This window comes from Gossypium arboreum, chromosome 10 (assembly GCF_025698485.1).
Source record: "Gossypium arboreum isolate Shixiya-1 chromosome 10, ASM2569848v2, whole genome shotgun sequence".
Taxonomy (NCBI): Eukaryota; Viridiplantae; Streptophyta; class Magnoliopsida; order Malvales; family Malvaceae; genus Gossypium; species Gossypium arboreum.
This window is the reverse complement of record NC_069079.1, coordinates 124783824-124799418: the sequence shown is the minus strand read 5'-3', so window position 1 is coordinate 124799418 and position 15595 is coordinate 124783824. Positions and strand designations below refer to the sequence as shown.

The 15595-nt window shown below is 31.0% G+C and overlaps 1 protein-coding gene across 1 annotated transcript; it reads left to right on the top strand.

Annotated features, from left to right (window-relative positions):
• The first annotated feature begins 2885 nt into the window (after nucleotides 1-2885).
• On the top strand, nucleotides 2886-7573 carry LOC128282265 (uncharacterized). Its single transcript, XM_053020433.1, has 4 exons — nucleotides 2886-5625; nucleotides 6684-6824; nucleotides 6915-7159; nucleotides 7239-7573. Exon 1 carries the CDS (start codon nucleotides 2974-2976, stop codon nucleotides 4015-4017), a length of 1044 nt encoding a protein of 347 aa, XP_052876393.1. The 5' UTR covers nucleotides 2886-2973; the 3' UTR covers nucleotides 4018-5625; nucleotides 6684-6824; nucleotides 6915-7159; nucleotides 7239-7573.
• The last annotated feature ends 8022 nt before the right edge of the window (nucleotides 7574-15595 follow it).

Sequence of the window (15595 nt, the reverse complement as noted above, 5' to 3'; positions counted from 1 at the left end):
CGTTAAGGTGTGGCAATGGCGGTATGCATGTCTAGGATTGGATCCGAAGGAGCTTGGTATAGCGATCCGATGGACTCACCACCTCTTTTCGGTTTCCTACCGGTGCACGTTTTCATTCACTTTAACCCTTAATGAATTAATCTTTTGAACATCAAGTACGATTTTCTAGACTTAGAATGGAAATTTTTTTTACGTTTTTGATGTGGCATGCCGGATCCGGCCATAACTTCTGGGCCGGGTTTGGGGTGCTACAGTTTTCAAGTACTAAAAGAGTTATTTTTTGCGAGGATGAGTTTATACTAAATGTACTTTGATGAGGCTGCAATTATCTAAGGATTAGAATAGATGACGCTGGAATTCTTGGCATATATACAAAGGCATATTAGATTTTTCTTTAGATTGCTGCTTCACTAAAAAACCACTTTCTATTTGGACCAGATTCAGCATCAGTTACTGCTTCCTACTCCTCCTGCAACTATTGGTTCAACTGAAGCTGCCATTTAATCTTCGAATTAATATTTGGTACTGATATTGATAAAGTTTTTATATTTTCTTAAACTGAAATATATTTGGTGCTACTCTTATAATCTTACATTTGTTCTAGGTACTCTCGAGCACCTGAATTAATATTTGGTGCAACTGAATACACCACAACCATTGACATCTGTTCTAGGTACATGTTTCGTTGCTAATTTTTTTCCCTTATTTCTATGCATTTTCGGTTTAACTTACTTAACAAAGTTTACTTTTTTGACTCCAGCCTCTGTTTGCTGGTGAGAGTGGAGTAGACCAGGTTGTTGAAATTATTAAGGTACGTTTTACTTCAAAATTCTAATCAATAATAGTTTTATTATGATTATTTTGGAAAAATTAATATATTGGGGCTGCGATTTTGTATAGATTTAATTGCTGGTTGTGTTTCAAGCAGAACTATTTTGTTTCCAAATTATTTTTAAATTTTTGTTTTTGAAAATATTTATAAATTAGTTACGATAATAAGATTTTAATTTGATATGTTTTCCTTTTTAATTGAACTCGAATAATTTCACTCAATTTTATTAAACCGACTCAAATTTAATTTTACTTAACTCGATAAAATATTAAATTTAGTTAAGATACTAAAATAATACTTATCATAAAATATTACTTAACTCAAATTTTTCGTTCAAAAATTACTTATCAAAAATAAAATTCAGTTGATTAAATGGAATACTCGCTGATGATTGCATTAGAAAAGCTGGACGTATGACAAACTTGCCTATATCATAGCCATTTTTAGTATGAATAAGTATGAATAAGTTTTTATATATGGTTCAACTTAATTATTATTTGATTCAACTTAAGTATGAATAAGTATGAATTAATTTTATTACCATGTAGCTTGCTTGTCCATTAAAATTACAACAATAGCTGACCTTCTCTCCAACATTATTTTAAATATTTTAAAGAGTCAAAGTATATAGGCTGGAAACCTGACAGGTTGCCTTATATCGAGCTGTAAGATATAATGGATCCTCCCAAGGTGTAACAACGCCACTTATGATGAATCTTAAAAAATTCAAAAAGACTTGAAAAAAGTTCTATCGAGCTCATTTACTATTAAATATTTATTACCATGTAGCTTGCTTGTTCATTAAAATTACAACAATAGTGACCTTCTCTCCAACCTTATTTTAAATATTTTAAAGATTCAAAGTATATAATTTGGAAACTTTGACGGGTTGCCTTATATCGAGTGTAAGATATAATGGATCCTCCCAAGGTGTAACAACGCCACTTATGATGAATCTTAAAAAATTCAAAAAGACTTGAAAAAAGTTCTATCGAGCTCATTTACTATTGAATATTTATTACCATGTAGCTTGCTTGTTCATTAAAATTACAACAATAGTGACCTTCTCTCCAACCTTATTTTAAATATTTTAAAGATTCAAAGTATATAGGTTGGAAACTTTGACGGGTTGCCTTATATCGAGTGTAAGATATAATGGATCCCCTAGGTGTAACAACGCCACGTATGATGAATCTTAAAAAATTCAAAAAGACTTGGAAAAAGTTCTATCGATCTCATTTACTATTGAATATTTATTACCATGTAGCTTGCTTGTTCATTAAAATTACAACAATAGTGACCTTCTCTCCAACCTTATTTTAAATATTTTAAAGATTCAAAGTATATAGGTGGAAACTGACGAGGTTGCCTTATATCGAGTATAAGATATAATGGATCCTCCTAGGTGTAACAACATACATATGATGAATCTTAAAAATTCAAAAGACTTGGAAAAAGTTCTATCGATCTCATTTACTATTGAATATTTATATAACCTTAATTAATTTCCAATTTACTTATAAAAATTAAAATACGATTCTTTTTGATATTATTATATTCAAATTACTATTTTTTATATTAATAATGTTTGATTTTAATATTTAATATTTTTAAATGTCTTTAAAAGTTATAACTAATTTTTATCAAAATAGTATTAATATTGACCATTACTTAAATAAATTACATAACTTACATAACTCATATAACTTACATAATTTACATAACAACTTATATAACTCACATAACTTACATAATTTACATAACAACTTACATAACTCACATAACTTACATAATTTACATAACTCATATAACGTACATAACAACTTACATAACTTAACTAATACATGTAGTTTAATCTAATAATAATTTCCCTAAAAGCTTATAGTTTAAAGTTCAAATTTCATAACTTACATAATCTACATAACTTACATAATCTACATAACTTACATAAAACATAAAAATATATCATATCAAGACTTACATAATAAACAACTTATCTGTGTAACTTATTTCCAACTTTAGACTTCAACAACTACGAAATGGATAGGACTTGGATAAATTTCTCAAGGGCAAGCAACGAGTATCAAAATGGTGTGCAATCTTTTTTAGATTTTGCATTTCACAATTCAAGCCAAGAGAATATGATTCTTTGCCCGTGTAAGAAGTGTGGCAATATCTATTGGCATTATCGTGAAGTTGTCTACGAACATCTAATTGTTGATGGCTTCATTCGGGGGTATAAAAAATGGATTTTCCATGGAGAGTGTACACCTAGTAGAGCCTCTTCGACGATTAATCCGGGTTATCCTTATAGTGGTTACCGTCAGTATGTTAGAGAAGATGACATGGAAGGTATGATGCGGGATGCATTTAATATACGGAGTGAAGGTTTCCATTCATTTCCACCAAACTATGTTGAATCCGATGATTATAACATCGATGGGAATACTTTTATGGAAACGAGAAGAAGTGTACTGGATGAACAACCGAATGAAGAAGCGGTGAAGTTCTACACGTTACTTGGTGAAATGAATGAAGAACTTTATGAGGGATCAAAATTTTCAAAAATGTCATTCTGTATTCGCCTTTTCCACTTAAAATGTTTGGGAGGATGGACCGGAAACTCTTTGACAATGCTGTTAGAGCTTTTGAGAGAAATGTTCCCGTTTGCAAAAATCCCTCAATCATGTAAAGACATGAAGAAAGTGATAAAAGATTTGGTCCTTGGGTACAACAAAATTCATAGTTGCCCACATGATTGCATGTTGTATTGGGGTGATCGGAGAAATCAACAGTCTTGTCATATTTGCGGTAAATCTTGTTGGATGAATAGAGATGCAGAAAATGTTAATGAGGATGAATATGGGCCACAGTCAATAAGGAAGCCGAACAAGATTTTGCGATATTTCTTGCTAATCCCAACGCTTCAAAGGTTATTCATGTCGTCAAAGACAGCCGAGTTTATGACGTGGCATCATGATCAACGAACGGATGATGGATTATTAAGGCATCCTGCAGATTCTTTAGCATGGAAATCATTTGACAATAAATTTCCAAGCTTTGCAAGTGATCCTCAGAGTGTAAGGCTCGAGTTAGCATCTGACGGATTTAATCCTTTTAAAATCATGAGCACCTCGTACAATACTTGGCCTGTGGTCCTTGTTCCTTATAATTTGCCTCCATAGCTCTGCACGAAGCAATCTTCTTTGATATTATCTATGATTATCCCCGGAGAGAAAGGCCCCGGAAATGATATTGACATATATCTACAGCCACTTATTGAAGAGTTAAAACAATTATGGGCGGGTGTTGGGGCGTATAATGTATTGAGAAAGGAGAACTTTTACCTACGTCTTTGCTTTCTTTGTGGACAATTAATGATTTCCCCATATGCGAATTTATCGGTTGGAGTACCGAGAGGGCGTTATCGTGTCCTTGTTGTCTTTGCTCAAAGCGTGTTCAAGTGGTTATATAATGGGAAGAAGTTCGCTATATGGGGCATCATCGGTGGTTAGATGAAAATTATAGCTATAGATTTCGAGGGCTTTATTTGTGATCTTGAAGAGTTGAAAAAGCTCTGAAGCGGACCATTGGATCTGAAATCTTATTAATGTTAAAAGATATGGATTTCGATTCACGGAAGTGAATCAACCATCTAACAGGAAAACAAATAGACGATCAAAGGATGAATCTGATGATGAATCTGACGAGGAGGATGACCCTAATGACGCGGACTTGTGGAAGAAAAGAAGTATTTTTTTTAGTTGCCTTATTGGGAGCATCACATATTACGCCACAATCTTGATGTGAAGCATATTGAGAAGAATGTCTGCGAGAACATCATCTAGACAATTTTGAACATCGATGGTAAATCAAAAGATAATCTTCAGAGTCGACTTGATTTAGTTCACATGTGAATTAGGCGTGATCTTCATCCCCATGTACTTCCTAATGGAAAATATTGGTTGCCGCCTACAATTTTTGCAATGTCAAAGGAAAAGAAAGAAATGTTCTGCACGGTGTTGAAGGATATAAAGGTTCCGAATGCGTATGCATAAAATATATATCGATATGTAAGTCTTAAAGATCAAAGACTATATTCATTAAAATCACATGACTATCACATCTTGATGCAAGATCTACTTCCAGTTGCTTTACGGTGCTGTATGTCAAAGAAGGTAACGTCCTGTATAATTGAACTGTCCAATATAATGAAAGCAATTTGTGGAAAAGTTCTAAATGTTGAAGAACTTGAAAAAGTACAAGATCGAGCCACTTTGACATTATGCAATTTGGAGAAGATCTTTCCACCTTCCTTCTTCACAATTATGGTGCACCTTGTCATTCATCTCCTTCGTGAAGCAATAATTGGTGGGCTGGTTTTCTATCGTTGGATGTATCCAATTGAAAGGTGATAATTTATTTCAAAGGCATTCACCTTTATACCTATAATTACTAGTTTTGATAATGTTGTATATGGTGTTTAGGTTCCTAAGAAAATTTAAGTCTTATTGCCGTAACAAGCGTTATCCGGAAGGATCAATTGCTGAAGACTACTTGGCAGAGGAGTGTATGACATTCTATTCTAGATATTTAGAAGATGTTGAAACAAGATTGAATAGACCAAGTAGAAATGCTGGACCCAATGATCCTAGCTTGGCCGAAACTTATTTATTTCAAAGTTATGGAGAACCAATCGGCAAAGTTGAAATTGCAGAATTAGATGACCGATCTTGGATACAAGCACAAAGATATGTTCTTTTCCACCATGATGCACTTGAACAATTACACAAGTAAGTTCTAGAATATGATAAATATTCATTTTTTATTGATTTGTTTATTTTTTAACGAATTAAACATGTTTTTAACATAGTGAGTACAAACAAGTCTTAAGATCTCGTTCACGCTCACGAAGATTACAACATCGTGAGATTAATAGGTTATTCGTAGAATCTTTTCATGAATGGTTAAGCCAAACGGTATGCAACTCAACATTTTATTGACAAATAATAATGTCTTCTCATAACATTTACAATTACTCAATTTACTTTTGATTCAATAGGTTTGGAGTGGGAATGTCGTTAATGACGAAGTTAAATGGCTTTCTCAAGGTCCGAATTGAGTAGTAAAAAGATATAGTGGCTTCATCATGAATAGATTCAGATTTCATACCAAATATTGCGAGAGATTGAGGAGAACTCAAAATTATGGAGTAGTTGTTAATTCTTTAATTACAAGTTACACTAGTGCTAGGGACAGTAATCCTGTCGAGGGAAATGTGGAGTATTACGGACTTCTAAACGACATTATTGAGTTGGATTACTATGGAAAATGGAAAGTTGTCTTATTTTGATGTGATTGGATGATGCTAATATTGCTTTCATGAATTAAAATGATCAGTTTGGTTTTACAATGGTGAATTTCTCTCGATTAATTCACACTAGAGAACATTTGATAGACGAGCCGTATGTATTTTCTTCTCAAGTTAAACAAGTTTTTTACTCGAAAGATCCAATTGATGAGGGTTGGTATGTTGTACTCTGAAACACCCCTAGAGACTTGTTTGACATGAGGAATGGAAGTAGAGATGACATCTTTGAAAGATCAGAAACTTTGCCTTTTCTAGAACAAAACTTAAATGAAAATATCCCTAGTACTAGTACACAATTTCAATGGGTTTGTCAGGATGTGGACGAAGATATTTACGATTTATGATGTAGTAAGATTTTATGATTTTTTTTTATATGTAATGTTATAATTTTAACATTTGTCATGTTATATAATTTAACTATTTTATATTTACTATTGTTGTTATTTCTTACAAAAATTTTAACTATTTTATGTGTTGCAGGAAAAATGCCTAGAAGAAGATTAAGAGATCTTAGTATTGTACAGAATACTACAAATTCGGAAGAAGTAAATACTGAACAGCAGACAGTTGTTGGATCTTCAAGCGTGCCGGGGACACTTGACGAGTCTGTGGAATTTCAAAGTAATGTTAAGTTTATTTTACAAATTGTATTAAATTTTATTACTAATTTATTTTTAGATTTCAATATAGTAATAATATATTATTTTTCAGCTGAAAATGGTGGGACGCGCAGAGGTTGAGAACATACGCTCCTAATAGATTTATATAACTTAAATTCTGTCGAGCGTGTCAAAGTAACTAGAAACAGCCATGGTCAGCCTGTTGGACAAGAAGCTCGACTTTTAGCAAGCTATTTGGGCATTATAGCATGAAATGCCAATATGTTGCCCATCAACTACGAATCATGGCATAACATGCCTGATAGCAATAAAAATCAAGCTCTCTCTAATATTAAGGTAACAAAACGTTAATGTAATTTATAATACTTTGGTTTAAGTTTCATTTATATTTAATTTCTAAACTTGTGTTTTTTAGGAGAGGTTTGCTTTAGAGGTCTTTGATGCCTATATCAAGAAGACATTGGGTAAAAAATGGAGAGACCATAAAAGCAGTTTGAAAAAAGAATATTTTAAAAAACCCATAAGCCTCGAAGAAAAATTGCAAAATGTCCCACCGGGAATGCTGAGGTACCAATGGGAAGATGCGGTTCGAATTTGGAATTCGAAGAAAAGAGAGGTATTATGTACTTGCAAACTCTTATAAATTTTTTGGTTTATAGTATTTACTATATACGTAATAATAATTTCATTACGTAGGACCGTAAGCGAGTTGGAACAAGCAGCAGGCAAAAACAAAAATTTATGCACACGGTAGGGTCGAGAAGTTTTGCTTGTGTAACTCAGGCCGCGGTACTATGGATTTATTAATTCTATCAAGTATTAATGACTTTTTACTATTAAATAATATTTTTACTACTATATTGTAGGAAGCCTCATCTGGTCAAAAAGTTGGACGCCTTCAGCTTTTTGACATTACGCCTAAGAAAAAGATGGAACTCAGATGACATCGAGGTGCGAAATTATGGTATATTTACTTAATAAAATTTGATTTCATTATAAATATTTATAATATTTAATTATAATGTTTTAATTAAATGCGTTTTATTAGTTTAATTTAAATAATGTTATGTTGTATTCCTTTTATTGTATATTTCGTTTCTAATTCTTTGGTGATTTATTAGGAGAAACTAAAAGATAAGAAGCGAGTATGAAGCATCGCTTGATTGATAGTTTTGTTAATTTTGAGGATATTGATAATGTAATTATTAATGAAGTTTTGGGTCCTGAAAGGTATGGTCGGGTTAGATTTCAAGGATCTAGTGTTAACCCGACCCAATATTTTGGATCCACCTCGCACCAATACATGCATTCCGGGAGTCAAAGTCAAACTGAAGTTCAGAGGCTAAAAGATCAGATAGTTCAGATACAAGCTACCACAGATGAGCAAATTTTTCAACTTAGAACGGAGGCAGCAGCGCAGGAGGCGGAGGCAGCAGTGAGGGAGGTGGAGCAGAACAGAAAATACAATGAACTCCAGCTACAGCTTCAGTCTATGATGACTATGTTCTAGCAATTTCAAAATCCGTCATCTTAGACATTTGTTTTCTTGTAACTTTTAACATTATTGTAAGAATATTTTGAATATTCATTTACAATTTATATAATATATTTTTCGTATAATTTTGTATTATTTAAATTTGCGGGTTTTGATTGGATTTCATGGTATATTTGCTGTTTTTGGTTGAATTTCTTGCAGAATGGTTGGATATAGGTGCAAAAATACATATTACAAAACTGGGCAAATTAGCAGCATTTTTTATAAAAGCGCCGCTAAAGGTCCCGGTTTTTGGCGGCGCTTTTATAAAAACGCGCCGCTAAGGCGTTACATTAGCGACGTTTTTTGCGGCGCTTGGGAAAGCGCCACTAAAAGTATTAGCGGCACTTAAAAACGCGCTAAAGGCAAAAAAAAATGCCGCTAAAAGTCTGTTTTCCTGTAGTGTACCAATCGAGCTAATACTCAATCGATAATAAATAAATTTTTTAAAATGTGATGACATAATGACTTTGGAATTTTATATAGCTTGGGATCACAAATCCAAATAATACAGAAAAAAAAAAAAAGGAAACAAAATCCATGTACGGTAGACAATTGATCCATCACCATTGACAATAAATGTGGGGTATGCTCATTGACATTACCTCCCGATTATTGGATCTTCCTTAGTGTTTTTCTCTTTCCTTCATTATTGTACCCAATTTTTACCATAGTGTTTTTCTCTTTCCTTAATTATTGTAGCCAATTTTTACCATGTGAGGATTAACCCTTTCTCAACTTTCTTAATTACACAAGGCCTTTATTTACTTATTTACTTATGAGTAAACGTTGTTTGATAAAATAAAAAAACTATAAAATTAAATATTAAATTTAAGTTATAAAATCTATTTGGCTTATTACTTAAATTTAATTTTGAAAAATAAATATACTATTTATTAATTATACTTTTTAAAAATAGGGATAAAAGGATAATAGTGAAAATAAAATAAAAATAATTGAAAACAATGTTTACATTAAGCATATGTTTGGATAAATGTAAGGGTAAATTATTAAAATAGTCACTTTTATTTACATTTTAGTCACTTATGTTTCAAATGTTATATTTTAGTCACTGAGCTATTAATTTCAATTAACGGTGTAACGATAAGCTGATGTGATATGTTAAATCATCTTTCAAACAAAAATTTTAGGGTGATTTGTACAACTTATCCCCATATTTTTTCGTTTTGAGCAATTTAATTTAAATTTTTTTTATGTTCTTTTAACTTTCCTTTATTTTTTATTCTCTTCTGCTTCTCCTTTTGTTTTCCTCCCTTTCCCATTTCTTTTAATGTTGTTTTTCTATATTTTCCATTTATTAAAATTAGTACCCATATATATATATATATATATATATTAAACAATTTAATTTTTTCGAATGAGGCGAGCTTGTGGACTTGTTTTGCTAAAGCTGTGAGAAGGAAAGAAAATGAATTATTTTACTTTTACTTTTTAATTTTAACAGTTCATAAATAATATATAATAAAAATTAAATCACAAAAATAAAATTATAGAAAAATATCAATATTTTCAATATAAAATAATAATTAAAATGTTAACCAATAATATGTTGGTATATTCTTTTTTTAATAAGCTTATTTGATCAAAGTAAATGTAATGGCCTAAATTTTCAAAGTGGTGTCGAACAGTTATTCGAGATCACTAAATTCAACAAATGAGTAGAAAATATTATTAATTTAGTGAGTATAAGTTAAATGTGAAGTTAGGAAAATTTTTGAAGTAGTGAATAGTGTACTAGAAATAAATATTAAAATAATTAGAATCGAAAATGAGGTATCGAGACCTTGAAAATTTTAAACCAAGCCATAAATATTTTTATAAATATTTATAGAGTGTTAATAAGTTACTATTAAAGTTTCGTCAAGAAATTTTTAAATTTCAATAGTTAGTTGAACAAAAAGGACTAAATTGTAACAAATGCAAAATTATGAGAAATGATTAAATAGCTTAAATGATAAAAGAAAGAGGGTTTAAAAGGAAAATAGACCCAAGGTCTATTTGGGCTGGACAGAAAGGGCATGAAATCAGCAAGAAAATAAGGAGAATTAAGGGCAAAATTGAAATATTGCAAAATTTACTTAATAAAGCTAGGATTAAAGTGGAATTATCTCGATTTCTCTTTATTTTTTTGCATTCTAATAAGCAAAAACACCATGGAAGGGTTTCCTTAAGCTTTTTGTTTTCATATTTTTACTGCAAGTAAGTTCAATTCTTGATTATTTCTTGAATTGTTTGTGTTTTTGTGACTTTTACAACTAGGTCCACTTGTTGAATTCATTAGTTTTTGATTCTATGAAAGAAATTGAAAGTTTCTATGAATATGTGCTGGAAGTATATGGTGATTTAGCATGGAATTAGAGCTTTAAATTGTTTATATACTTATTTTATTGAAAGAATTGAATAAAAAGTGAATATTTGGGACCTACTTGTAAAAGAGTTTGAAGTTAGGGTTTTATGTGGAAATTCTAAATTTCAATAGTTGTGAAATAACTTATAATGTCTAGGTAAAGTATTAATTGAGAAAAATTAGCTTAATTAAGGGGTTAATTGAGCAAGTACTGAATTGTATGAACTGTGAAATTTGTGGCAAAATAGAAATAAACATTTTGCACTAAAACATTTTGGACAGCAGCAGTAGTCTAAATTTGAAAAATCACCAAAAACTTTATAAATTTAATTAGAGAATGAATAAAATATGAAATTAAAGTTTATTGAGTCTAGTTTCTTATAGAAGAAACGGTGTAAGCAATGGAATTGTAAAACATGAGATAATAAATTTTGTTAGACAAGGTCAGAATGATTTCAAGTTCCCCTATTTTGAATTTGGAAAATCATAAAAAATTAGAGAAAAATAATTAGGGGCTTAAATGTATATGTTTAAAATCATGAATGAGTCTATTTTCAAGAGAAACAAATGATAACATCATCCGAATCCCGTATGAGGAGCTAATTAACTTTTAGTGAAGAAGGGTCAGAAGTATCAAACAGCAGACTAGGGGTGACTTTAAAGAATAAACTGTACTTATTGGCTAAACTAAAAATTCTGAAAATTTTATGGCATGAAGATATGTGAGTCTAGTTTCAAGAAAAATTAGTGGATCCTAATTTGGAGTTCTGTAGCTCAAGATAAAAATAATTTAGTGACTATGCAACGGATGGACAACATTGAATATACATAAGTAAATAGTGAAATTATAGATAATGTTACTTATAAGCGGGTTATAAACATTAAGGATGTGAAATAGAGTGAAGGTGAAGTCAATACTGATAAGTGAATGGTTTTACAATGATAGATCGAGAACCCGAAGCAAGTCAAGGAAAAGAAAAAGTAGCTGATTAGTCCCTGAACTTTCACAAATTTTGCAAATCGACCCAGGCAAGTTCATATGGCTGAAATTTAATGATTAAATGTTAATTTCATGAGTTATATAATGTATGATGAGATATATTTATTGATAAATTGAGAATAAAATAACAATGCGAAAATCATATAAATGATCAAATTGAGCGGAACATCGGATTTGAGTACTTCTGATCAGTGACAACTGATAAGTGGTAGCCTCAGCTGCACTTATCTGATCAGTGACAAGTGACAAGTGATAAGTGGTAGCTTTAGCTACACTTATCTGATCAGTGACAAGTGACAAGTGATAAATGTGATTCGTGTAAGACCGTGGCAGGGCTATGGCTTCGAAAAGTGATAAGTGATCGTACGCAAGACCATAGTTATACTATGGCAAAGTGGAAGTGAAGTACTCAATTTTCCATAACCATTCCTAATTTAATTAAGAATGGTAAGTGACAAATGGGCCCAAAAGAATTAAAGTAAATGGATAATTGGTAGTGAGTTTATACAAGGGAACTCATTAATGATTGTGGTTGATAGGTGAACTTAGTAATTGTGTATATTGTATAAGTGTATGAATGTTTGGTAAGATTTATGTTTTATGCCTATGAACTTACTAAGCTTCTATAAGCTTACTTGAATATATTCAATGTCTCTTGTAGATTGACGTGAAAAAAATACGGAGGATTGGAACTATCCAGATGATCTCCGGTAGCTTTTGTAAATTTCCTTTTTGATTTATATGACATGTATATGGTTTGATGATTATATAAATCCTAAGACTTGTTTAATGAATATGTATTAAAGTAAAGAGTGATGAATATGCTAAATGGTATAATTATAATAGAAGTATGATTTGGTATCAAATTGGTTGAAATGGATTGGTTGGTTTGGATTGGTCTTGGTTTTAAAATTTCAAGGAAGGTTGGATATTTATAAAAGGGTTATGTTGAGCTTATAAAAAAAAAAATTTGGGACTTTGCGAAAAATTTCCTATGGTTTCGATTTAATCCCGTTTGGTCCAGAAGTATGTTTTGGGTTTTGGAGGCCCATCTAAAGGACGTCATGACATGTTTTGGTAAATGAATAGTATTTAACTCGTAATAATGGAAAATTAATTTGGTAAACTCCGGTAATATCTCGTATCCTATTCCGGTGACGAATACGGGTAAGGGGTGATACAGTAAAAAAAGATATCTTAACCAAATTACAGATGAAGGATTCCTAATAATTTAACAAAATATTTAATAAAAAATATTGTTAAAAATTTTAAAAATAAATATTGAGATCTAATAATTCAAAAATATATATATCAAACAAATTTAAAATTAAATATTTCTAGTAACCTAAAAATAGAAAATAAAAATAAGATTGTTACAAGTTAAAAAAAAAAAGAAAGAAAGAAGAGATAATAATGTAAAGTATAAAATTTTATCAATTTTTAGCCCATAATAAACTGATTTGGAGGGAACGAAAAATCTAGCTAAAGTTATTTACAGATGAAGCCTAAAAGCATCAGGAAATTACCTAAAAATGTCATGGAAGTTTGAGGATAAATTTATTGGAAAATCTAGAAAAATTCTGTTTAATGAAATTATGGGCACATTTGTATTTTCCATATTATTTTGCCTTATAAATAGAGGTTAATATAGGGGAGATGGGGACTTATTTGTAATTATGTTAGGCAGCCGCATGGTTATCAAGGACGACTCAATTGGACCACTCTCCCATTGTCGACGGGAACCTAATGGGTCCATTCAACATAGAATTTTTATCTACTGACAAGTTGGTCTATTCTGTCAAATTTATGTTGTTTTTGCTTCTCTTTTTTAAGGTTTGAAATAGAATGTTTTTCTACTTGTGAAAAATTATAAAATAAAAATTTAAATGTTAAAATATGTTCTAAGCCCTTAAATATTTTTATATTTAAATTTTGGTCTTTATTTTTATTTTAAGAATTAATCTTTTATTTTTGAATTTAAAATTTAAATTCAGTAGTATTAATATTCTTCTATTAAAATTTTTATGTGATATTTTAAAATTTTAAAAATAATACTTTGAAAATATAAATTAGTCATTTCTTCTATTCATATCAAAATAGTTTAAATATTTTAAATTAAATATCTTAAAATGATGTTTTAATCGATCACATTTAAGTACTTAACATATTTGGACTTGATACTTATATAGAGAAAGATAGATGATATATCAATCAATATTAATAATCTCTCTCTATAATATATATATATATATATATATCAACTCTAAAATTGAAAATAGTAACTTGTGTGAAGTGATGGTTAAAATTTTTATCATACACCCATTTAACAAAGTATTTATAAACAACCTGTTTGTCCAGGCCCGACTCGACTCGAGATATGTGCTTCCCATCTTATCCAAATATAGCCCATCTAAAATTAAAAGAATTCAGGCTAGGTTCAATCCTCCCATATTTACTTTATTATTTTTTCCTCAAAACTTAAATAAAACATTAGGTATTTAATAATGGGAATAAATTATATTAAGATTGTTAAATATGACTCCTATTTTCAGTCAAATTTGAAAAATAATCTTTCAGTTAAACTCTGTTTACTTGTTTCAATCAAACATTGGTTAGTTTAGATTATTTTATTATTATTTGATCTATGAAGTTAGCCAACCATAGAAAACATATACCCATTAGAGATTAGAACTCATAACACATTTAGAGAATTTTGTGTTTACGTTTTGTAGGTTCTTTATTTTCGGGTTTTTGGGGTTCAGTTTTTATCTCCATCTTTTGTACTATTCGTTCTTTTGTCATTATAGTAAAATTATCTTTGCCCGTGGTTTTTATCCTCTTTGGAGGAGTTTTTTTACGTTAAATTTGTGTGTTCAATTTCTCAATTTATTCCGCTATTTTCTTGTTCGTTGCTTAATCGGATTGAAATCATAACAAGTGGTATCAGAGCTAGTTCAATTTTCATAGATCAGCCCGTTCAGAGATGGCAACAACAAGGTTTGAAATTGAGAAGTTCGATGGTGAGACAAATTTCAATCTGTGGCAAGTTCGGATGATGGCAATTCTAGTTCAATCAGGCTTGAAAAAGGTTGTTACCGGGAAAAAGTCTGAGAATCTAAATAAAATAGAATGGGAAGAACTTGATGAAAAGGCTTTGTCTGCAATCCAGTTGTGCCTCACGAATACGGTATTACAGGAGGTATTGATGGAGAAGACCTCATCCGCCTTGTGGAAAAGGTTAGAAACTCTTTATGCGACTAAGTCTCTGACTAATCATTTAGTGTTGAAACAACGTCTATTTACCTTTCGCATGAACGAAGATGAGCTTCTTAGAGATCACATCAGTCAATTTATTACTCTTTTAAATGATTTAAAAAATGTTGAGGTTCATATTGACGATGAAGATCAGGCTATGCTATTATTATGCTATTTACCCCCTTCATACAAGTCTTTCAGAGAGACTCTGATTTATGGTAGAGACAACCTCTCGTTCGAAGATGTGACGGGTCATTTGTTGAGTAGAGACAAACTCGACAATGAGCTTCATTTGGATAGCAAGACAGATAGGCAAGCTTCTGTTTTGGTAGCATCAAAGAAACGAGATAAAAGGTGTCGCTATTGTAAAAAGTTAGGTCACGTCAAAGCAGATTGTTATAAACTGCGAAATAAAAAAGCTGCTGAGAGTAACGAGAAAGATGTAGCTGGTGTTAATTTGGCCGATGAAAATGGTGATGATTTCTTGTTAGTGTCAACAAGCGATAACACCAAGCTCACGTCCGAGTGGATCCTAGATTCAGGATGTTCTTTCCACATGTGTCCCAATAGAGAATGGTTCTCCACATACAGTTCGATTGAAGGTGGAGTTGTGCG